Source organism: Vigna angularis, chromosome 1 (genome assembly GCF_016808095.1).
Source record: "Vigna angularis cultivar LongXiaoDou No.4 chromosome 1, ASM1680809v1, whole genome shotgun sequence".
NCBI lineage: Eukaryota > Viridiplantae > Streptophyta > Magnoliopsida > Fabales > Fabaceae > Vigna > Vigna angularis.
This window is the reverse complement of record NC_068970.1, coordinates 6794854-6819765: the sequence shown is the minus strand read 5'-3', so window position 1 is coordinate 6819765 and position 24912 is coordinate 6794854. Positions and strand designations below refer to the sequence as shown.

The following is a 24912-nucleotide window of genomic DNA, read 5'->3' as shown; positions in this document are numbered from 1 at the left end:
AAGAATTGAGGTGATGATAGAGAGAAAATACGAATAAATAATTTTTTAAAAACACACAAATTTTGTAAATATTTCGGAGATAAAAATCTTAAAAAATAGTAGAAATTAGATGCAAATTTTCTAATTCTTCAAATAGAAAAAGTAATACACATTTTTCTTAAATACAATTGAAATAATTAGAAGGAAAAGAAAAATTGTAAATATTTTACCGAATAAAATAAAAATATATAAATTTAAGAAGTGATTTTAATAGGACAATTATGTGTATTCCTTTTTAAAGGATAATCTATTCAAAGAAATTTTGGGATACGAATTTATTTTTGAGTGTCATTTGTGTTTGTATGATGCAATTTAAAGACGAAAATAGAAGTATATTTACAAGATGATAATAATAATAGTAATAATAATAATAATATATTAACACAATAATACTTTTATATTATAATTTATTAAAATGTCTTTTATTTTTATCATATCATTTACAAACTTTTATAATTTTTCATTTCTAAATTCACTTATTTTCACCTTCAAATTTTATAACAAAAAAAATACAAATTTTACTTTCAAATCTATTCATTCTCTCCCTTAAATTTATAAAAAAAATCTTTTAAAGGTTAAAGACATTGATGAATCTGTAAGCATGATTAAATTGTTTTAAGAAATATTAAATAACGATATTGGAGTATTGATGAGAGGACCTTTTCCTTTATTTGTTTTTGTTTGTAAGTCAGCAGCTTTTTGAAAAAATGAAACCGTTTCCACCTTCTTTCCACCCACTTCATTTTTTATTTCAGAAATGCCATATGCTCACACTCCACCAGATCCTCTGCGCCACTTTTCTTGTAAAACCAATAAACGGCCCAATCCAAACCATTGATTGGTTAGTACGTAATAATTTGAGAGAACTACAGTATCTCTCTTCTTTCTTATTCTATAATCCAACGGCTTAAACAGAAATACTGATCAGAGTACGGTAGAGTCGAGCACATATGATTTGTCTCAAACTCATCAGGTGCTATACACAGTAACCTTACCGATCTTAATCCGTATGATGTCAGATGGTCCTATGTTGCATTACATAATATTTTCAGAAAATAACAAGTTCTTGGGTATCGTACCCACCCTTGGCATCCCATTTAAATAGTTCAATTAAAATATAAAATAAAACCAATAAATTAAGTATGGGAAATGATGGAATCCCTTTTTGATATTATTATTATTATTATTATTTTTATTATTATTATTCTTAAATTCTTAATTGTGAAAGAACTAATGAGAAGGTTAGGGAATCGGAATCTGCATGTCCGGTTCGAATGACAAATCCGATATTCGACTTAAACTAAAGTAAGATGGAGAGCCTAATAGGAGGCATTTTGCTTTATTTTGATATGTAAAGATTATAAATAAAGTTGAGCAGATTCCAATAAGCAATATCGTGAATCATGCAAGCATATGTAGGTTATTTAGAGTTGTGGAAGAGAAGGGGAAAATTGTGGGTGTATCCCTCGATCTTATCGGCAACCGATAGACGCACTTAAAAGAATTAAAAACACTGTTGATCTTGCAGCTTTTTCAGCTACTTTATTTGTAACGATAGAATAATATGAATATGCAGAGGGGAATTGAAATTGCTTTCATTATTATTTTCCTTTATTTGCGTGTTTGTTTGTTGCGAAACATGGAAGGGGATCATATTCCTCTCCTCTGCACAAATTGAAATTGACATGACCAGTTCATCCAGAGTGCGCATTCCTTGCGATCATAAATAAATCATAATTCTATCCTCTACAACCCAAAAATAATATAAAATAAATAAAAGAGGGAAACTCAGAACACGTGACCCCACACCCCCCGTGGGCCCCACCGCTCCTTCCTACTCACCAAAAAATGACGACACTGATCACCTCTCTCTCTCTCTCTCTCTCTCTCTCTCTCTCTCTCTCTCTCTGCAAAACCCTTTCTCGCCTCTCTATAAATACTTTCCATCCCACCATCCACCTCTCAACCCAATCTTTCTTCTCTTTTCCTTCCCGCAATTCTTCTTCTTCTTCTCACTCTACTCTGTTTTCTGCAAACATGGCTGCATACAGAGAACCCATGAACGTTGGTGACAGAGCCCCGGTTTCTCCGCAGCAACCGCACTCGCCGTGGCATTCTCCTGTTCCCTACCTATTTGGGGGGCTAGCGGCGATGCTGGGTCTCATAGCCTTCGCTCTGTTGATCCTTGCATGCTCCTACTGGAAGCTCTCCGGGTACCTTGAAGGGAACGGGGAAACAGAACGGGACCTGGAAGCTGGCGAGGGAAAAGCGGAGCAAGACCAGAAACCTCAGAGACCGTACGAGGAGAAGATCCTGGTGATCATGGCCGGCCAAGAGAAACCGACATTCTTGGCCACTCCGAGCGTCTCTTCTTCTTCAAGCTGCGGCACTAGCAGGTCCTCTTCCTTCGGCGACAACACAAGCACCTGCACCTGCGAAGAGACCCGAAAATCACTGGAAGTGTCACAGTCCGCCAAAGAGGGAAGTACAGAGAGCGGGACCACCGAAACCTCGTCGGATCAGAACCCTTGATCGAGCCAAACGTGTGGACAACTTGGGGGGGTTTTGTTTGGTAGCCGGGATTGCTTTCGTGCTAAAAGCAAAGCTCTTGACACCTCTGAATTTTGGGTGCCTCTCTGGGTAGTTAGGTTGCATGTTCAACAATTGGCAGTGAATGGCGACATGGGGATTCCGTTCTCTTCTCCTTTTCTTTTTCTCCTCTGTACATTATTTCGGGAATGTAAATTCTTTGAGGTGGAACTAGAATGGATTCTCTTGCTGTTTCACAAATTCTGTTTTTGGATTTCGTTTTCTCCCACTGAGATTATTATATCTGTGAATTGTGATCGCTTGTTAGCCTCTGGAACAAAACAGAAGGGGACAAAACCAAAAAAAAAAAGACGGGGCAGAGAGAATTTGAGAGAGTTTAACAGATGTTTTGTTTTTGTTATTTGATTGATTGTAAGACGTGAAGAGGTGGAAAATGTCTTCTTCCTGTATTGTCAAGAAGGAAAGTGTGACGTGTCTGATGCGGCGAGAAGAAGTTGTGAAATGCAGTGGCGGCACTGTTCCTCGAGGAACTAACTTTAACTTCAGTTTCTTTCATTTATTAGTCTTCATTTTGGGTTATTCTTTTCGCGACATGCATCATTCAGAAGTTAAGGATTAAAACAGTCCCTGGAAATGCTCAAACCGCAGCTGTTTTGAACTCTTGCACTATTATTCTATGGTCTATAGAATGATGGTTTTGTTGTTTCAAAACATTTTTCATAACTAGGATCGGTTTTATTACGTTCTAGAATTCACAACTTCAGTTTTATAATTTTTATACTAATTTCTTATTAATTATATAGACTTTTTTTGTTGTCGTGAGGTGTGGAATAACCTTTTTATTGGGGTCCTTTTATTGATTGATATTCTTTCCCGGCATTGAATTGAAGCAGTGGGGTAAGGGTGACGGTAGTGTGGGTTTAATGCATGTCGATGCTGTGTCTACAAAAATCACGATAAACACTAAACACAATAGTTGCTATTGGTACTTGCAAGGTATATCAAGTGATATTATAGTACACCACTCTTTTCTTTTTCTCTTATTATTTTTTCACATTTAGTTGTACGGTACTGTTTTCCTTTATTGTTTTGAGAAATTATACAATGATAGATATAAATTTTCCATATTTATCTCACACTATTTTTTCTAACTTTTTTATTTTTATTTATAATATATATTAAATATAAATATAAATGTGTATCACTCAATCATTAATTTTGTTTGCTTCCTTTTTTTACCTAAAAATTAGAGATGTATACATTTTAGCCTTTTCCTATCTATAGATAGCAGTGCAGATAATAATGCCTTTTGCAATGATTTTCTTTTACCCCTTCGCATTTTCATCCCATAATATAATTTTAGTTTATTTAAAATGAAACTATAAATAATTTCTGCTATATATTAGATTATACAGAGAGGCGTGCATTTGATTATGTATGGACTAAACTGGTGGTTAAATAATTTGATTGGGGCACGAAACATTTAATCATGTATATGGGGACTTTATACACCGACAGAAGAAATGAATTTAATGGCACTATTAAAGAGACAATTGTACAGGAATATCTGGTTTGTAAGAATGGTCACACACCAAATAACGAAAGAGTTATTAATTCACTCTCGTCCAAACAATCTTACTAAATATTTACTCCTTTTACCTCAAACAATCATTTTTCAATAAAAGAAATTATTCTGCGGTAATATTAATGGTGTTTGTGTATTTATAAGGGATATTGATAAAGGGAAACCACAAAGGCCTCTTATATATTCCCTTAAAAAAGTTAATGGTAAAGTGTGGAGAGAAATATAAAATAGAGACATAATCCTTTAATTCTTGTAGTTTTTCGACCAAAACAAAAAGAAAAATAGAGGAATCTTTGTACAATAATGCCGAATAGGTGAGATTGAGTTCACTGTTTCCTATTCTTTCCTTTAAGCAATTATAATACTTGCCAACTGTACGTGGGAAATTTTCTGGCCTTGCTTTCGTTAAAGCAACACCATGCATAAAGATAATGTTTTTTAACGTTTTATTTGGGTTAATTATATTATTAGATAGCAATATCTGTTGCAAGTCCCTCGAAAAGAAAATAGATAAAAAGATGATGACAACGCTTCCATTGTTGTTTGACTTGAACTCCTAAAACTTTTTTTACATGGAAAATGCGTCCTCCAATTGCATAGTGTAGCACACCATACCTTTTATAGGGTAGACCTTGATAGTCCTTCACCTATAATCTTCAAGGTCTAAATCATGCTCCCGTTAATTATTTCTAAAACTTATACGCCTAACTATTGAAAGCGTAACAAAATTAAACCCACTTTAAACTTCTCCCGTTGTTTACACTGGCGCAATAACTTCAATAACTCTACGAAATCGAAATTTAAACCAATACGAATATGAAGCAAAAAAGATAGCGAAAACTGGATTCCGTGTAGTACTAAAATAGGTTCCACAATAAGAAAACGAACAAGCACACATAAAACAAAATGCTTTATATAGTCGACAAATGAATGCTGTTGCCATATTCTGGTAACTGTTTTGCTCTAAAAATAGGATTTAGGGAAAGTAAAATGCTAATTCAAAGTGATGGTGCCTCTTTAAAAAAAAATAAAAAAGAAACCCAATCTTGAAATTAACAATTATACCCGACTCCAAGAAATTCATTCACATTTTCCCCCTTTACAACTTACGAAATCAAGGAAATTCACCTTCAATTCAAAACCATGCGTTAAATATTGCCCTTTTCTCCGTATATACAGGATATGATCAAATTATTTCATGGGCTCCACTTTTACCTTCAAATATACGTGCCACACTACATCATTGGATTAATTTTGGCTGCCTCTGTTTGCCTTATGTATAAAGAATATATATATTTTTAATGATTTCAGTCGTTGAACTTTACTTGAGAGATAGAGAGTCAGTTTTTTAGTTTGTCGTTGTGTTCCAAAAACCAAATTGAGGTGAAAAAGTAAGTTAATTATTTTTTATCTGTATATATAAAGTTGCCATTCTAAGAATTGGTATGAAAGAAGCAAAACTTTACAAGAGGAAGTAACTAGTATCTATATTTAGTGATAACAACAAAGGCAAGTTAAGGTGATTAATATGGTCCTATGCGGCTAGCTGGTCTTAGCTTGTATGGGCATCAAATCACATAACGCTCGTTGATGTTTTTGTTGTTGTTAAGGCTTCATTGATGACACTGATACGACGAAATTGTCTGTTGACAAATCTTTGCTTTGTTACAGAAAGGTTTATGCATATGCACATATATATGGTATGAATCAAAAGAAAACAAAATTGCACATAAAAACGAAAGAAAACGAAAATCCAACCATACCTTATTGCTATGTATAGAGCGTGAAGGTCATGGAGGGTAAAATTTAGTAAGACAGCTATCTTGATATGATTATCATATGCAGAAGCAACCTTTTTCAGCTTTCCTTATCTATAATGATGTCGTCATGTAAATGTTTATTTTTCATTCACTCGTGATTCCATTATCCATATTTATTCATAGTCCTAGATGTAATTGAGCGTGATGATTAAGATCATTCACCAATGTTGGTGAATATATGATTGGTCAATGTATATTTATGATGGTGGCACCAAGTTCTTCCCACAATAGCAAAATGTGACTAGAGAAACTATATTTGCATACGCCTGAACAGCACAAAGCAAAATGGCATAACAGTAACCTCCAATAGGGTGAGCAGCACCCACCTATTTGTTGCTATTAATCATGGTGTGTCTAATCCTCATGGGGTACCCAACGTGTAATTAATTAATTAATTAATCTCTCTTATTTGATTTTATTAATCTTTGACGATGATGGTGAATAATTGAAGTGATTACATCAAGGTTGAAATATATTATAATGAAAGAAATCGCTTGGTTATGATGTGTGGAGATTTCTGTGGGTGACGGTTGTGTTGTAAAGAGAAAGTTGTGGATTGAAGGAGGATGAAGGTACCAATAATTCTGCCTTGCCCATTCATTCGCTACTTACGTCAAATCCAAACATTCCCAACTATAAACTATCGTTATGATCACAGATAATCAATCCAACACAATCAATTAACAGTTATACCCTCATTTTTTCTATCTTACTTATATAACATATTTATGTACAAATATGATAACATTAAGATGTTATCCAATTTATTGATGAAATACTTTTTTTTTTACTTTATGAAAATCATTAAATTATGTTTTTCATTTTAATCTCCAATTGTAATTCTTTTATTTTTTATTACACTTTAATTTCTCTTAAAAAAATTGTAGGTCAGTTCTTTTTACATGATTTCTAATTAATTATTTAAATATATTTAACTTCAAATTTTTCATAAATTTTTTATATTATTTCCAAATTTATAAATTAATTATTTCATAATTAATCATATTTCAATTTAATTAAAATTCATTCTTTATTAAAATAAAATTAAAGATACTATGATTCATTCTATTATTTATTTATTCTTAATCACATCAATTAAATCTATTATAACTTTTTTAAATAATCTCGTATTTTATACTTTTTATTTCTTCCGTCCAGTCCAAACGGTCACATACTTAAAAAAATATTCTATTATAATTATTGCTTTCATTTACTTTGTCGTAAATTTCATCTTTAACTTCTTTTTTAATTTATTCGTTCATATTTTAATCTAAATCGCATATCATTCATATTTTTTTTCTTTACTTTTTATGTTTTTTAACTTGTCAAATTTAATATTTTTGTTTTATTAATTTTCTTCGCTTTCATCTACCTCACCCTTTATTGATATCCATCTTTCACTTTTTTCTTCAAAAAGTTACAATTAAAAGTTAAATTATTTTTAAGGCCTAAATATTACTTTGTTCGTTATACTAATTGAGTTTATTTAATGTAGTTTTTTTTCAATTTAATCTATTTTAGTAACATTTGGATCCTTAACCATGTATGCCATATATGACGTTTTAATTTTTTTTTATAAATTTTATAATTATTTGCCCTATGTCACTGTTAGATTTATTGAGGAGAAGATACAACATTAATGAAACTTGAGTCTAACCACATAAGAAATTGAGACCACTCTCTACCTAAAACTTTAAGGCAATTGATTAATGAATCTTCAAAATTATATGGTGTTCTACTTTCTCATTTTCACCCAATGTGGGACTTAAATTCACACTTAAAATTCTAAAACTCATGTGATAGTTTAGTGTCACCTGACAATAATAGTATCACGTGTCAATTCAGTATGGGTGTCACATGTCAATATCTTATATTTAATCTAGTCTAATTTTTCGTTCATTCTACTCAATTCATTTCAATTTCTTATTTCAAAATGGAACAATTTTGTTCCTCTCCAAATTGAAACTAAAATTTAATTTTTATATAAATTTATATTAAACTTTTTTATTAAAATCCATATTTTTATTAAATATTTCTTTAATTATTTTTAAGTCAACTCTAATTATATTATTATTATATTTACGTTTGAATTTTACTACAAGTAAAAAAATAGGGTTAGAGTTCGTTTAAAAATAATAAAAAAATTTCCTTCTAATTTTAAATTAACTCTAACCATATTTTTTTAATAAAGTCTAACCTTATTTATAAGCTAACTCTAATCCTATTTTGTATAGGTAGTAAAAATCAAACATAAATATAATAATGATATTATAATAATATAGTTAAAGCTTGTTTAAAAATAATGAAAGAATAATTTAATAAAAATGTGTGTTTTAATAAAAATTTCAGTATAACATTTATATAAAAATTAAATTTGATCTTAAAAAAACTTGCTCAATTAAAAAAAATAAAACTAAGTTAAATATATGACATGCTAATACTAACTTAACAACTGAGACTACATGTGACTAGGAATGAGAAAAAAATCTGCGGACACGGGTATCTGCGGGTAAAATTCACGACGAATAGTTACTATCCGCGGATATTTACTACCCGTGAGTAACGGGTAGTGGGTATTTAATATCCGCTTCTAAACGGGTTGGGTACGAGTAGTATACTACCTTACCCGCGGATACCCGTTACCTGCAAAAAATAATAATAATAAAATAATTTATATATTTTTTAATTAAATTTAATTAAAAATAAAATAAAATTATATATTTATTAGGTTAAATTTAATTAAAATTAAATTTTAATTTGTATTTAATTTAATTTATACTATATTATATATATATATATATATATATATATATTGTAATTTTATTTTAAAAAAGTATAAAATATTTTTTTATTTTTTTACAGATATCCACAGGTACCGTGAGTTTTAAAATACTCGCGGATATTTTCTAAATGGGTACCCGTACAAGTAGCGGGTCGGGTTGCTGGTAAGCCATATCCATACCATACCCGACCCGACCCGTTGTCATCTACATGTGACACTATTGATTTGGTATAGTGAACAATTTTTTTATTTTTAATTAAAAAAAATAAGAAAATAAAAAAATACAGATTTGATACATGACGTATATTTGTTTACCATGTATTGTTTACTTGCGATTACCATTGCAATGAAAAAAAAAACTTTCAAATAAGGTTGAAAATGTAGAGTTTTGACTATGTTTAATGATTGATGAGCTTTGGGAAAAGCTCCTAAATTGTATTTGAAACCAAATTTCAATTTTAGAAATGGATATTACATAAGAAAAACATTAATACCTAGGACATGTGTTAAAAATGGTTGGCTGAAATTAGAAACGTCATTTAGTTTTAAGCTCTAAACCAGTCTACTTGACCCACTATATCTTTGTTCTTGACAAAGTGTTTCAGTCCATTCTCATGGCAAATTTTTAAAGTTAGTATTTTCGTCTTTTACTTCACGTACCCCATGATTACTACTTGCACTGCCATAGTATCAATAAAAAAATAAAATATTTTCATGCTGCACGTATATTTTTTGAAACATTGGGTTTAGTGGAAAACTTATTTAAAAAAACTCATTATTTGAAGGTATCTCATGTTCTTGAAAGTTTCCTCTGAAAATCTTGTTTCACAATGCATGTCGTATGTATGGAAATTTTGTTCAGAAAAACTTGTTCTAAAAATATTATTCTAGAGGACTCATTCAAAAAATTGTTTCATATGTTTAAGAAAATTTGTTCCAAAAAACGAAGTTATGGAAAGTTTGTTCTGGAAGATTTCTTAAACAGGTGATCTGAAAAGGATGAAATGGTCATTTTAAAATATTTGGGAACAGTTAGAAATTTTTGGGATGCAGGAAGCGAAAGCCTTTACTTTTTTCTTCTGTATTTAGAATGGTCCAGGTAAGACAAAATGGGTTTTGATATTTGATCATAAATAAAAAAAAAATACGCATTAGAAATACGAACTTGGTAAAATGAGTTAAGAAAAAGAATTGAGATTAATAGTTGAACATTTGGAATATGGAATTGGACGACTTCAGTGTTTGTAAATTTTTGAAAAAAATTAGATAAGCAAATAAGAAAAAGATTAATTAATACAATTAAATGCAAAATGATAAAATGCAAGCATATGAATTTGATTGTCATTTAGTAATTCAGATGCATCAGAGAAGTTGACTAATATTCAAGATCGCTCACAACTTACAATTCCTCCAATTGGCATCTTAATACGACTCTGCTTTTTCTCCACGACTTTAAGAACAAACTTCAAACCAAATATCCCAACTTATACCTTCGTATGACAACCACGTTTTTTTTTCCTTTTCTTTTAACAAAACGAAGTGAAAATAAGTAAACCAAAAGTAAGACATGCAAAATTGGTATTCGTATTTAGTAACAACTTGTCCTAGATTAAAATAAAATTAACATTATTAGGGTACTACAAATTTAACAATTCCAAAAACTTGAATTCCATAATATTTAAATTACTTTATTTTTTAAATATTTTTTTTTAAAACTAAGCCAATGTTCTAATTTTAAGTCCGTTCACTTGTTAAGTTAATCATTACGTATTTGAAATATTTTTCATTTTGAAACTTTAAATTTCATCCAGAAAAATAGTAGTCTCGATTTCTAAGTAATTAGAATTATTAGAAATACAGAAAAAAATTTATATTTTAATTTTTCTAAATATAAAATTTATTTTAAAAATTTTATTTTAAAATATAAAAACTTAAAATTAAAATTTAAAAAATCTATATATTAATCTGTATTTCATCTTTATATAATACTTTATTTTTTTTCATTTCTATCCATCGATAAATTTAGAGTCACGTTTAAACTCTCAACAATCAATTCTGAAAGCAATTATCTTTCCATAAGAGAAAATGTATGAAAATAATTCACTTGTTAAAGAGAAGTGTAATCTTAAAAGAACTCTGAATTTTGTAGCTAAACTTATTCTAATTTTCTAGGCTCATCTGCCATCAATAGCTTGGTTTCGTAGGGATACATCATAATAAAGTAACTGAAGATCGTTATTGTTCTAAAGCATTTCAATTCAATCTAAAGCATTTCAATTCAACATCCATGACGTGTTGACAAAATTGGCTTGTAAAAGCTTGGTGGTAGGGCTGTAGTTTCTATTTATGAGATTATACTAAGGTACAAATTTAGGTAACAAAAAATTAGATGCATGAATAACTTTCAATTCAGCAGTTGTAGACAATAACACAGTTGAGGCTTGACCAATTGGAGGACAGCGGCTAAAGAAGGAATCTAAAGGGCATATTATCTGATGTTACAATTAGTCAAATACATCTATATTTATTTATCTATGATTTTAAGCGGTGCCCATTTTTGTATAATATGTGTTGCAACCCCTTTGTTATAGTTGTTTAACCAAACTTAAAGTCAAATCTTGGGTTAGCCGGCCGAAGTCGTTCGGCCGGCAATAAATGCAAATGCACGTGCGATTTCAGTGGACCAAAACCACTGTTCTATACTTTAAAACACACAATTTTCATTGGACACAAGTTCCTTAACTTGTTCACCATTTCTTCCCATCACATTGTTCCGATTATGGGATCCTCATTCAGTTGCTGTGGCTCAGAGAAGGTCGAAGAAGTGTATGTAACAACATTACCGTTTCTCCATTACTGTTTTCTGATTTTCATTGTTAATAATGTCAATTAATTATTAGCTCTCCTAGTGGTTATTGGTATCACCATCAATCGTACTGATTAGCCTTGTAATTTTTCATAGGCCAACATCATTTGGCGTGGTTAACAATTCATGGAGAATATTCACGTACAAGGAGCTGCATGCGGCTACCAACGGATTCAGTGATGATAACAAGCTTGGGGAAGGTGGTTTTGGAAGCGTGTACTGGGGAAGAACCAGTGACGGTCTTCAGGTAAAAATATAAATATCAGGCATACTGCAAAATTGAGTTTGAATTAATGTCTTATGATGATGGCAGATAGCGGTAAAGAAACTGAAAGCAATGAACTCGAAGGCAGAGATGGAATTTGCTGTAGAAGTTGAAGTTCTTGGAAGGGTTAGGCACAAAAACTTGCTGGGTCTCAGGGGCTATTGTGTTGGGGATGATCAACGCCTCATCGTTTACGATTACATGCCAAATCTCAGCCTCATATCTCATCTCCATGGCCAGTTTGCTGTTGAAGTGCAACTGAACTGGCAAAGGAGAATGAACATTGCAATAGGCTCTGCAGAAGGGCTTCTGTAAGTTTCAGGCACACTCATTGAACAATAACATATTTTGGAGATATCTAACCTGAAAAGTTATTATAATGTTTGAAATTGTAAACTTTGATGTTGATGGTAGGTACTTGCACAGTGAGGTGACACCACACATCATACACAGGGATGTGAAAGCAAGTAACGTGCTTCTGAATTCAGAGTTTGAGCCTCTAGTTGCGGATTTTGGGTTTGCAAAACTAATCCCAGAAGGAGTTAGCCATATGACTACCCGTGTGAAGGGTACATTGGGATACTTGGCACCTGAATATGCGATGTGGGGGAAGGTTTCGGAAAGTTGTGATGTGTATAGCTTTGGAATTCTGCTGTTGGAACTTGTGAGTGGAAGAAAGCCCATAGAGAAGCTCCCTGGTGGGCTTAAGAGAACAATAACTGAGTGGGCCGAGCCTCTAATAAGCAAAGGAAAGTACAGGGAGCTGGTTGATCCAAAACTGAGGGGGAACTTTGATGAAAACGAAGTGAAACAAGCAATCAATGTGGCTGCTCTTTGCGTGCAGAATGAGCCTGAAAAACGACCCAACATGAAGCGTGTTGTTAACCTTCTTAAAGGGCAAGAATCTGAAGAGAAGAAAGTGAGTGTGACGAGGATCGACAGTATCAAGTACACTGAAGAATTATTGGCACTTGATGAGCCCAGTGATGAAGAACTTGATGATGCAACTGCTAGTTATGGTGTTTTCAGTGCCATTGAAGTCCAAAACATGAAGGATCCATATAACCGTGGCAACTACAAGAAAATCGGTTAAGCCCTTATCTATATATATCTGTAATGAACTTGTTTTTCTTTTAAGCCTTTTTTTTTTATCTATCCCTAATTTCATCAACTTCCAACTTCTAAGTATCAAAATTTTAGTAATGACCAATATAATCATTTCATCCTATTCTTTTAAGACATGTCTTCTTTTTTATAGAACTTTTCCATCAATTTGATTTTCCTCAATCCTATGATACACCGGAGAAGTGATTGATTGCGAGAGTCTTTTGAATTTTTACTACTACTTTAAAATTAATTTAATTAACTTATAATTAATAATCTAAATTATATGTCAATTAAACAACTTCTAAATTCTAATTCCTAGATATTTTATCATCGAGAGTTATTAAATAATTGGCAACGAATATTAATATCAAATTTTTAAATATCTTAAAATATTTAATATATTTTTTGAATAATTTATACTTTGATTAAAATAGTTTAAGATACTAAATAATTATTTGATCAATTACATCATTCATCCATTCTTATTCTTTCAATTATAATATAATTGTATAATAATAAATATTTATTATGTGCACCATCAACTAAATATTAATTAAAGTTAAGATCGAAATATCTCATTTAACATACATATAAAAAGTGCTAATATATTTACAATTTTAAACATAAAATATATACCCAAAAAACATTGAATTTACAAAAATATATACAATGACATATTAGTTATAAATTAACTTTCCACTAAAATTATTATATTCACATATGATCTCAGGAATTGAATAAACTCAAATCAATTCATGACTCAATTATTCTTGAAGAACAATAATTAAATAATGCACAATTACAAATATTAGTATTTTCAGTATCACAATCTACTCACTCAGAGAGTTATTTCATCATCTCTCAATTTTTAAATTGTTTTTATCCTTTTTACCCACCAAAACACTTTATCTTATTTCCATTATCACTCACCCTTACAACCAAAGGTTTTGTGAAAAAATAAGTCCTCTTTCATCTTTTCCAATAACTAGATATTATCATGTAATTACAATTAGTTTAAAAAGTATTTAGAGACATTCAACTGAATCATACATTAGAGGAATCCAAATGTCTTTAACCTTATTTTATTATTGATACTATAAATAGTGCGGTTAAAACAGGTCACCTAGTTTGATCCGGCTCAGTCCATTACAGGTCGGTCACTTAGTGAGCCAACCAACCCGACTCATTTAATGAGCTAGAAAAATTCGAACCCGGCTCAATCGATCACAATTGGTGGGTTAAACGGGTTGACTCACTAGCTCACTTAATTACAATTCTTTTTTAAATAAAAAAAATTATAAACTTTTTGTAATTCAAATCTAAATAAATTTCACTCCCAAAATGATGTTAAACTCAAGATAATTCATCCAAAATAATAAAAAAAAATACAATACAATCCAAGTATAATGAGCCGGATGGTATTTCTTAGGGTTTTATAAGATAATAAATTAATAAAATAAAATTAGATGGGTTGGTGAGTCAAGCCGACTCACCACGGATGAACTGAGTTTAAATGAACTAGATTGAAAATTGACTTGTATAAAAAAATTTATTTTTTTCAAACTCAACATGTCTCGAACCGTGTGATAGACTGGATTGGTCTGGAGATTGTAACACATTTTAACAGTTATAACTATAATCAAATCAAGTAATAATGAAATATCATAAATTGTAAGACATGTTGTAATCATCTTTCAAATTATATTAATATCAATTTAATAGAAGAAATCATATTAGATTCTTTTAAATAAAGTGTGAACTAAATTGAAAAAAAATGGTACAAATCTAAATTCTTATAAAATATAGAAACCAACCAAAAGATTAATTAACCTAAAAGAAACTATCTTTATTAGGTAGGGATAAGGTAAACTTTATTGAATTTTATTTAATACAAAAAACAACGACTAAATTGTGGCAAACACAAACAGTGACAAAAACGATCTTAAAGTGTTTTAAATTTAGTTCAAACTTTTATTATGGTTTGTTCTTTGATTAAACTAACAACTTATTCTTTCAATTAAGTTATTCGTTGTAGTACTTTGGAACCATAAACTCCACCATAATTGTAACTAATGTCCTGATAATGTTAAATCAGAGTAACAATGATAACTGTAGAATTGTAGATGGATTTTTGAAATGAAGATATATTAACGAACTTGAACCGTATATTATTTTGCTTTAAATTAAGGCATTCTTCATATGTTTCCAATTTTGTTTTTGTTTTTTCCGAAAAAGTGAACCACATAGAGTTTAAGAGTAAGGTGAAACTGTTGTTAAAGTTTCGACGTGTGGGGTTTGAAAGATGGGTTATCCATGTCTCGACGGTTCCATAATCCCAATCCCTTACGCACCATTTTTGGATGCTAGCACAATTGCAAAATTTCTGTCATTTTAGCTTAGAATTTAAAGTTTTCTCAATTCACCAAAAGATGAACTTCGTTACAACTTTCATTTTGAGTCTCTGATCCAACCGTTTATTAGCACATTCTAGTGTCGCATCAAATAATTAAGCACCAAATAATGCAATTTTATATGCCACATTTACTTTAAGGTTGTGTATATTGTGTGAAAGTATTAATTGATTCGTGTATAAAATAATGTGACTTCTACCATGTAAAGTACAGTTTTCTTTTTTGTTTTGGTAGCAACCCAAATGAGAGCCAGAATAGCACCACACGTTCCAGTTTTTTATGTTTTTTATACCTCTGAGTTGTAAAATCGGCATTATTATTTAACGAATCTTGAAGTGAAAGTCGCACATGCTTATTCAAAAGGGGGAAATTCTTGTTCAGAAAAAAAGCAATAATTGGATGTGCAATGACCTTATCTTCCTTGGAAGGGAGAAAATTATAAAGGAATCCACTCTTTCATGGCACACTGGAAGGGCCATCTGTTCTGAAAATTTCCATGTTACGAGAACATTGTCATGAGAATCAACTATTATATTTGTGATAGATTTTGGCTCAAATTTTTATTGCTACAATTCTACATGACAAGGTACTATAAAGCTCTCTCCAATGTTGTGCATGAAAAAAATAATGAAGGCTATGTGCCAACCTGAGTTTGATAGCGAAGTAGGGGAAACAGTTATACGGAAATGTTGCCACTTCATTAATCAGAAAAGAGATGACAGTTGGTGTCCTCTCGAAGTTTCATTGATGTTGAAGTGATGAGTGAAGTTCTTTTTTAAGAGAGTGGCAAATAGGCACATAGTCTTTCACACCAAATGGAAGTAAAAGAGAAAGAAAAATAAAATAAAAGAAGAAAAGGTACTTTGCTTACTAAAATTGAAGGGGAGCTTCATTTTTGGCTTCAATAGCAAGATAAATCAAATATGTGCCCACCACCTTTGCTTATACCCCAAAGCACCCAACTACTACAACACTTAATTGTCACCAGAGAGAGAAATAGAGTTTAATCAGTTTTCCTATTGCCACTCTTAAAGGCTTTTCATGCTTCTCCAACAAGAATTCGACATCAGGTTGGCCGTTGGCCTCACACCCCTAACTGAATTTAATCATGCTCTTCCTTACACTACTTATTCTTAAGCTCACAATGCATTCATCTCTGTGTGACAAGAGCTAGCAGAGCAAATAATTTCATTTCTCTGCAAACATTCTCAACACTCACTGAACCTGTTGTCCAATTTTCATTTCAAAATGGTACTTCCCTCCCCTGCCAAAATACTCATTGGCCTCTCCTTAGACCCAGAGGACAGCAAGGAGCTTCTCTCATGGGCAATTAGAGTTCTTGCCAATCCAAATGACACCATTGTGGCTGTGCATGTTCTCGGTTAGTCACTGTTTTTCTACCCAAATTGAAAATTTTCAACCACTTGACCTTTTATCAGTTATTACTTATTCTTGCATTATCAAGTTATCACGTCTTCAATGGTCTTTTCATGAAATTCACTACACTTAAGATTCTAACATGAATGATGGCCGATTTGTTGATACATTTATTCATATTGTGAATGATTAGTGTTGTAATAGGCAGCAAATCTTTTAAATTTCAGTTATTGCGGATAAGAAGAAGCGAGTCTCCGTCAGAAAAAGGCAATCACAACTTAGACAAGCAAAAGCATATGTTATATCTGTGCTTGGAGAATTTGCACAGACCTGTTGGTCTAAGCAGGTAATTAACCAAGATCAAAAATCCGATTATAAATGTCTCTCCATCTTTAAAATCGATCAATTTTTTTAATGATCATCAGCCATTAGAGTACAACATGTTTGCTAAGTCTAGAATCAAATGAATTATCATGAAAACGTCATTATCAGGTTAATTTGGAGGCAAGGGTGGCACTCAATTCCACAGTTGGTGAAGGTTTAGTGGAAGAAACCAAGTCCATCAACGCGGACTTTCTTCTTATTCGTGGTTCAAGAAACCAAACTAATAAGTATGAACTGAATGATATAGTAGCAGTTGTCAATTTTCCTTATGAAAATCATTAAAAGAACAAACCAAATTCATGCTTTTTTTTTGTTATTTCTTAGAAATGGGAGTTCTAAAGGAATTGCCAGGTATTGCTTTGAGCATGCACATGAAGGGTGCACAATGGTCTCAGTCGGAAGACGTGGTAAGGCAGATCAAAGTGTCGAACAAAACTCAACTCATTGTCAAGGTAATTCAATTCTCAGATATAATTTAACAAAATACAAATTACAATGGATGACAAGTCTCTTAAATATGGTAACTTGTATCTTTTCACTAGTAGATAACAGACAACCAAATTCAAGACGGTTTAAGAAGGAAAAGCAATGTGATAAGGGTGCCTCCCCTGTTCTGGAGGATTATTTATCAGGAATCAAGGCTCAGAACCGCTCACCAAGAACAGTACTAAATGGTCTAGAGGGACAATCAAACAGCACAGAAGATGATACCTTTAGCACTAGGGTCTCAAGCACCACTTATACCCCATCCTTGGATTCTAAGATTAAGAGCCGATCCAAGATTAAACCACAGTTCTCATTTAGGTTCATAGTCTCATTCCTTGCTTCACCATTTAGAAGGAAAAACTTTAATATTTATAGAAGTGAAAAGCGTCAGCCTTTGTTGAAGTGCTTCAGCTATGAACAAATATCCAATGCTACCAACGACTTCCACCAAGGTATGTTATTGTGGACTATTGATTTCTTTCGAAATAATTTTTGGACAATCTTATATGCTACTGGGAGCCTAGTTAAATAAAGAAACAATAGAGAAAAATGATGGTAGGATAGATAATATAAATAATAGGTGTTGATGGGAATTTTTTCCTTTTTCATTAATGAAAACAACAGATAATTTGGTTGGACGAGGTGGGTATTCGGAAGTATACAAAGGTGATCTTTCAGATGGACGAACCATTGCTGTGAAGAGGTTGGCCAAGGACAACAAGGATCCTAACAAGGAAAAAGAGTTCCTTATGGAATTGGGTGTTATTGGACATGTCTGTCATCCAAATACCGCAACTTTAGTGGGCTGCTGCATTGAAAATGGGCTATATCTGATTTTCAATTACTCTCAAAATGGAAATTTAGCAACTTCATTGCATGGTAAAAAAGAACCTTGTTTTCCAGAGATCCGTTTTATTTTTTCAGCAATAATTGCTTGTTATGTCATTTGAGATTAAATGCATTGGAATCATTATCAGGCAAAGGAGGAGATTCACTTGACTGGCCAATCAGGTACAAAATTGCCATTGGTGTTGCAAGGGGTCTCCATTATCTTCATAAATGTTGCAAACACCGGATAATTCACCGTGACATTAAAGCCTCTAATGTTCTTCTTGGTCCTGACTATGAACCACAGGTAGAATAGAAATATAATCAAATACAAACATTTTGGAACCAGAAAAACAACATTGTTTTCTCGTGGTTCGAGTCAATCAACTTACATTTTAAAATTTTCAATCTCGATTTAGATTGCTGATTTTGGGCTTGCAAAGTGGCTTCCTAACAAGTGGACTCACCATGCTGTGATCCCCGTAGAGGGCACATTTGGATACTTAGCGCCAGAGTACTTTATGCATGGAATCGTGGATGAGAAAACAGATGTTTTTGCATTTGGAATTCTACTTTTGGAGATTGTAACTGGACGGAGACCTGTTGATTCATCAAAACAGAACCTTCTCTTATGGGTAATCATACTTTTTAAAGAGATTAATGCATAATTGTATGTTCCATGATAAAGTTACAAGGAATTTATCACAAAGCATGCATCTATAAATTGGTTAAGCAAGACAATGACAAAAAGTTTTATAACAACATATAGGCAAAGCCTCTGATGGAATCAGGGAACATTGTTGATCTTGCTGATCCAAGAATGGAAGGTAAATATGATGGAGAACAACTGTACAGGGTAGTGCTGGCGGCTTCATACTGTGTGAGACAAACTGCCACGTGGCGTCCCCCAATGAGTGAGGTGAATGAACAATAAGGGCCATGTTTGAGTTTGTCTAGGTCTCAACATGATCACACTTATTTTATGTTTTTCCTTGTTTTTGGTTTTACACAGGTGCTGGAGCTGTTAACCAGTGGAGAAGACAGTGAGGTTGGAAAAAGCTGGAGGATCCCAAAGTTCACCTCTGATGAATTGGATGATTACTCTATGGTTTTCGGATATGATGTACCCTCAGACCTATCTTTGGAGGATTATTTGTGAGAATGAAATGTACGCTTTAGTTTCAATTTTCTTTCCATCATACACTATATTTTAGGTTTCTGGTTGTAGGAGTCAAGTAAAGGTTGGTTTTTTATTTGTTTAATTTATCATACGATTATTTTCTTTAGTTTGTTTTTTGTACCCCTTAGTCCAGTTTGAATTGGCTGAGAAATATATTTTTTGGGGGGTTTGAATAGAGGAGGGAGGCGTAAGAATATTATTATTTCCGTGAAGATTTTAGGGAAATACAGATAAAACCAGAGACATTTTCGTCTGTGCCCAGTTTTTGGTATATAAAAGTGTAGTTTGTCTTTGATTTGATGTAAGGTATTTGTCAGAGAAAAACATTCAGAGAAGGTTCGAATAGATAGGCAGATGAAAACAGATCACATAATTTTCCACATATCTAGCATTTCAATAAATATGCTGCTGTCTTCCTTTTTATTTACGATAAAAAACAGGATCACGTCAATCTTAGATCTGTTTATACGATCGATCAAATAGATGAATGTGTTGTTTTTGAAACACTTTTCACAAAAATAAGATATTTTTCAGAACAAGAAAAGAGAATTTGTTATCAAATACGAGTTGTCTTGGAAAATATAATTTATACTATTTAGTTAAAAGTTTAAATATCAAGCGTACTGCTATTTAATTAAATATTAAAAGTGGTTTTTTAAGATAATCTCCTCACCTGTATATAAATTAGAATGAATATTTTTTTATGACTTGTTCTTTATAGAAATATAGAAAAAATATGTTTTATTTTTTCCCTAGAAAATAAATTTTACACGGTTTTTACTGTAAGATTTAATGTTTTTTAACATATATTTTTCATTTACTTGACATCTTCAATTACTAGATAGATGACAATATAAAAATATTCTCACTCCATCGGTATATTTCATTTAAATTCATAAAGCAGTCTAAAACACTTAAAAAATTCAATACAAGTAACATACAAAAACATTTCAATTATTAGACGACAACACAAAAATATTTTCACACTGCCACAGTCAATATGTATAACTTAAATTCATGAATTTGAAATCTTTATTTATTTATTTATTTGAGAAATTTACTTCTTTTTTGATACTTTTGTTAGATCTTAAGAAAAATAACAATAAGGGAAATGTTTTGAAATGTCTCCTCCGTTTATTCATAAGAATGAGGTATATATAGAGGATGTGTGTATGTCATGGCAGCATAACAAAAATAAAACGTAAGCTAACTATCAAGTAAGTTAAAACTTGACTTAACCAAGTAACACTCTCCCTTATGGCAGATATGTTGTTTATCCTCAGTTCAAATGGTGCCTTCACTGAAACATTCAATTCTCGTAGTAATTCCACAAGCCACATTGCTTGACATGCAGCAAAGCTTCTAGAAATGTATTCAGTTTTACAACTGGATAAAGCAACCACTGACTGCTTCTTAGAACACCACGACGCAGGAGCTTTATTTAATAAGAAGATATACCCATGGGTGTTTTCCCTTCCAACCAAGTCTCCACCATAATCAGAGTCAACAAAACCAGTGGTTTCTTATTTAGACTGGTGCTCACCAAAAGGAAACAACACACCATAAGTGACTTCTCTTTGGACTGCTCATAAATCTGCTTATCAGCCTAACTCCAAATGACAAATCTGACCTGCTAACGTAGGTACCTTAAAGAATCTATAGTATGTTTGAAGACAGTTTCTAACTGGTTTACCACATTCATCTTTTGTAAGCTTCACATTAATCTCCATTGGTAATTATCGTATTACAGGAAGCCATGTTGAATTTCTTCAATATCTCTCCAACATACTTCTTTGATGCATTACCATACCCGCAGGTGCATATACAAACTCCATACCCAAAAAGTAGCTCAACTTCCCAAAGTTTCTCATCTCAAATTCTGTCGCCATTGTGTTTTTGAAGTATTCAATTGCCTTGACATTTAATACTGTTACCAGTAAGTCATCCACATATAGACAAATTATGAGCAGGTTTTTTCCTTTATCTTCCTTCACATATACTCCATGCTCAACCATGCATTTTGTAAAATGCAGTTTAAGCAAGAACGAGTCGATTTTTCTGTTCCCAAGCTCTCGGGGCTTGCCTTAGTCCATACAAAGTCTTTCTTAGCTTATAGACTTGATGTTCCCTTCCTTTTATGACAAAACCAGGGGGTTGCTTGAGAAAGGCTGATTTTACATCAAGTTGGAATAAGGGCCATATTCAATATGGTTCCATTTCTCCTCTCAGCCAATCAATTATGTTGAGGAGTGTATGGTGCTGTAGTCTCATGAACAATCTTATATTTTTTACAGTATTGTTCAAAGATAGTTGAGGTAAATTCCCCTCATCCATCTGTTCTCAAAATTTTCAACAATTTGCCACTCTCCCTTACTACTTGACTTCTGAATTTTACAAACATCTCAAAAGCAATCATCCTGCTAAACTCATCCACAAAGGTGATGAAATACCTGTTTCCAGCGAGTTTCGAATGGACCAAAATTGTCATAATGCATAACCTCCAAATTGTCATTGGCTGTCATACTTAAGTGTGATTAAAATGAATTTCTGGACTGTTTACCAGCTAGACAAACTTCACACACTTTCTCGGGCAGTACAATACTTGGAAGTCCATAAACCATGAATTTAGACCCCAATTGTTGTAGGCTTTTAAAGTTGAGATGACCATACCTTGAATGCCACAACCAACTCTCTTCATTAATCTTCATTGCAGCCATACATTTTATATCAGCAACATGCATATTAACCTGAAAAGTTTCGTTCTTGGACAATTTGCTCCTCAGGATCAATTTCTTGTTTGCATCAAACAATTCTATTCTGTCAAAGTCACCCATAACAACAGTGAACCCCTTTTGCACCAACGCCTTCCACCTTCAATGTGCTGTCATATGCGAATTTTGCTTTACTCTTCCTCTCCCCATCAAAGTTAGTCAGCCACTCTCTATGGCACGTCATATTGGTTTGAGCAACCCAAATCAAGATACCGTGATTCAAATTGGGAGTTTTCAAATGCTGAAGTTGTGACCATCAATGGTAAAGGCTCTAAATCTTATTCTTCTTGTGATACATAGGCTTCCTTCTCCTTTTCATGGTGCTTCTTTTGCTTTCCTTTGTTTGCATAACATTAATAGGAATAATGCCCCATTTTGTGACAGTTGAAAAACTCCACTTTTCTTTTGTCATATCCTTTCTTCTTGTGATTCTTTCCAAATCCACCTTTTCTCTCAAAAAGCATCAGATTTATTATAATCATGCTCGTCCCTGTCACTCTTCCAAGCATTCTTTGTTCGTTTTCCTTTCCACTTGCCTTGCTTCTTCCTTTCTTCATTCTTGGAGTGACTTACTTATAATGGTTGTCCAGTGTTCTTGATAGGATTTCTATCAAGTAACCTCATTTCATGTGCTTCCAGCGAACTTTGAAGCTCTTCTACCCTCATCATTGACAGGTCTTTATGGCCACCACGATGTAATCAAACTTTTGTTGTAAAGATCGCATGATCTTTTCAATAATCATCAACTGTTATAGAATCACCGCATCCTTTCATCTGATTTGTAATTGTGAGCACTTTGTTGAAGTACTCACTGACTTTGTCAGTTTCTTCCATTTGTAGTAGCTCATATTGGTACCTGAGTGTTTGAAGTTTCACTTTTTTCATCTTATCTCCACCTGCATGACTTCGGGTTAATATATCCCATGCTTCTTTAACTGTACTTACATTCTGAATCATCTCAAATCAAAGTGTACATCATCAAAGCACAGATGGAGTAGAAACAAAACCGTATTGTCTTTCTTCTTGGTTGCTGGCTTTTGTACATCTATGGTTTCTGACCCAGCAGAACACTTTGTACAACGTCACTCACTTCTTGATACCAAAACAACACTTTCATCTGTGTGCTCCATCTATTCTTATTCTTTTCTGTAAGAATGGGTAGATTCATTTATGGGATAAGATTATCACTCCCTGTCGTCGTTTCTTGAATTCTGATCCTTCACAACAGTTCTTTGCTTTCTTAAGACTAAACTTTCTCTTCATACAACAAATATCTCAATCACATTTGCCGCAGTAATCCTTTCCATGCTTCAATAACTTTTTCCGTCACTCATGGCACAACGGAAACAAGCATGGTTGCACGCACGCAGCAAATGCATCCCTTGAACGTGATTTCTGAAGTGCGAACCATTGGTTAGATCTTAAGAGAAAAAACAAGAATGGATGGTGTGAAATGCCTCCTCTGTTTATTAATAAGAACGAAGGTATATATATATATATATATATATATATATATATATATATATATATATATATATATATATATATATATATATATATATATATATATATATATATTGGATGTGTATAAGGACCAAACCTAGGCTAACTGTCAAGCACGTTAAAACTTAACCAACAAACAATTTTTCTCGTTTGCGTCCAGTGATGTGATCATTGTGTTGGGCTCAGTCAAGGAAGGCCCAAAAGCACAATCTAAAAAGTAAAATAAATAAAGAGAGCTTTTCTCCTATACTTTCATACATTTCAACCTTAAGTCACTATAAAATTGTGAAATGATCTATTTATCTATATCTTCTTCTTTCATTATCTTCCTCCTACACTAGTCTATCCCTTTCCTCTTTCTTCTTCCTTCACCACCACACCCCTCTCTCCTCCATTTAATAGTATTTCACATTATAATGTTTTTATTCTGGAATAAACAATTCGAAAATCAAATTTTATATTTTAGAATGTGCATTTTGAAATACTTTTTAATTGTACCTTCTGGAATCCAAAATGAAAATCTAAACTAGAAGATCAAATTGAAATTTTCTAGTATACGTGGGGATGAAGAATGAGATTATGGAGGTGCAGGAAAAACAGAGCCAATAAACCATGTTTGGGTTTTGCATCTTTGTGCTTTGAAAGTCATTCATTCTAGATAACGGTGTGGTAGCTGAAAGCCCATCGTAAAAACAAAATACGACATGTCATTTATTTGGGTTAAATAGGCTCACTAAATTTTACAAACGTCTAATGTATGTAGCATGTCGGCACTTATGTTTTGTTAATGTTAATATAGATGATTTAACAAAGGACTAAATGGAATAATAAATTACAAAATTTAAGAATTATATTTGTGCTGTTAAATTTAAGAAGTAAGGAGAGCACACTTATCAAATTCAAGAACCAAATTGTTATTCAATCATGTCTTTTATGTTTAATATTTTTATCTATGTAC

General features: G+C 32.4%; 3 protein-coding genes across 4 annotated transcripts; all 3 read left to right on the top strand.

Moving 5' to 3' along the window:
• Positions 1–1774: 1774 nt before the first annotated feature.
• On the top strand, positions 1775–2829 carry LOC108322128 (protein GLUTAMINE DUMPER 1). Its single transcript, XM_017554116.2, has one exon. It carries the CDS (start codon positions 1888–1890, stop codon positions 2569–2571), a length of 684 nt encoding a protein of 227 aa, XP_017409605.2. The 5' UTR covers positions 1775–1887; the 3' UTR covers positions 2572–2829.
• Positions 2830–11518: 8689 nt separating this feature from the next.
• LOC108322121 (PTI1-like tyrosine-protein kinase At3g15890) lies at positions 11519–13075 on the top strand. The gene is made up of 4 exons (XM_017554104.2): positions 11519–11602; positions 11739–11889; positions 11956–12218; positions 12322–13075. The coding sequence occupies exons 1-4, from the start codon at positions 11556–11558 to the stop codon at positions 12998–13000; spliced, it is 1140 nt and encodes a 379-aa protein (XP_017409593.1). The 5' UTR covers positions 11519–11555; the 3' UTR covers positions 13001–13075.
• A 3383-nt stretch (positions 13076–16458) lies between these two features.
• LOC108322148 (probable receptor-like serine/threonine-protein kinase At5g57670) lies at positions 16459–19933 on the top strand. Of its 2 annotated transcripts, none has more exons than XM_017554141.2 (10): positions 16459–16806; positions 17030–17148; positions 17295–17413; positions 17511–17638; positions 17732–18124; positions 18297–18551; positions 18650–18807; positions 18920–19135; positions 19270–19419; positions 19513–19933. In XM_017554141.2, exons 1-10 carry the CDS (start codon positions 16674–16676, stop codon positions 19657–19659), a joined length of 1818 nt encoding a protein of 605 aa, XP_017409630.1. In that variant the 5' UTR covers positions 16459–16673; the 3' UTR covers positions 19660–19933. The 2 variants fall into 2 exon arrangements, with proteins under 2 accessions (XP_017409630.1, XP_017409629.1); XM_017554140.2 differs by having other exon boundaries at positions 17729–18124.
• Positions 19934–24912: the final 4979 nt, after the last annotated feature.

Coding starts and splice junctions, on each gene's coding strand:
- LOC108322128 (XM_017554116.2), top strand. CDS start 1,888: ATGACGACACTGATCACCTCTCTCTCTCTCTCTCTCTCTCTCTCTCTC.
- LOC108322121 (XM_017554104.2), top strand. CDS start 11,556: ATGGGATCCTCATTCAGTTGCTGTGGCTCAGAGAAGGTCGAAGAAGT. Junction 11,890..11,955: donor GAACCAGTGACGGTCTTCAG/GTAAAAATATAA, acceptor TGATGATGGCAG/ATAGCGGTAAAGAAACTGAA. Junction 12,219..12,321: donor GGCTCTGCAGAAGGGCTTCT/GTAAGTTTCAGG, acceptor TGTTGATGGTAG/GTACTTGCACAGTGAGGTGA.
- LOC108322148 (XM_017554140.2), top strand. CDS start 16,674: ATGGTACTTCCCTCCCCTGCCAAAATACTCATTGGCCTCTCCTTAGAC. Junction 16,807..17,029: donor TGTGGCTGTGCATGTTCTCG/GTTAGTCACTGT, acceptor TTTAAATTTCAG/TTATTGCGGATAAGAAGAAG. Junction 19,420..19,512: donor GGCGTCCCCCAATGAGTGAG/GTGAATGAACAA, acceptor GGTTTTACACAG/GTGCTGGAGCTGTTAACCAG.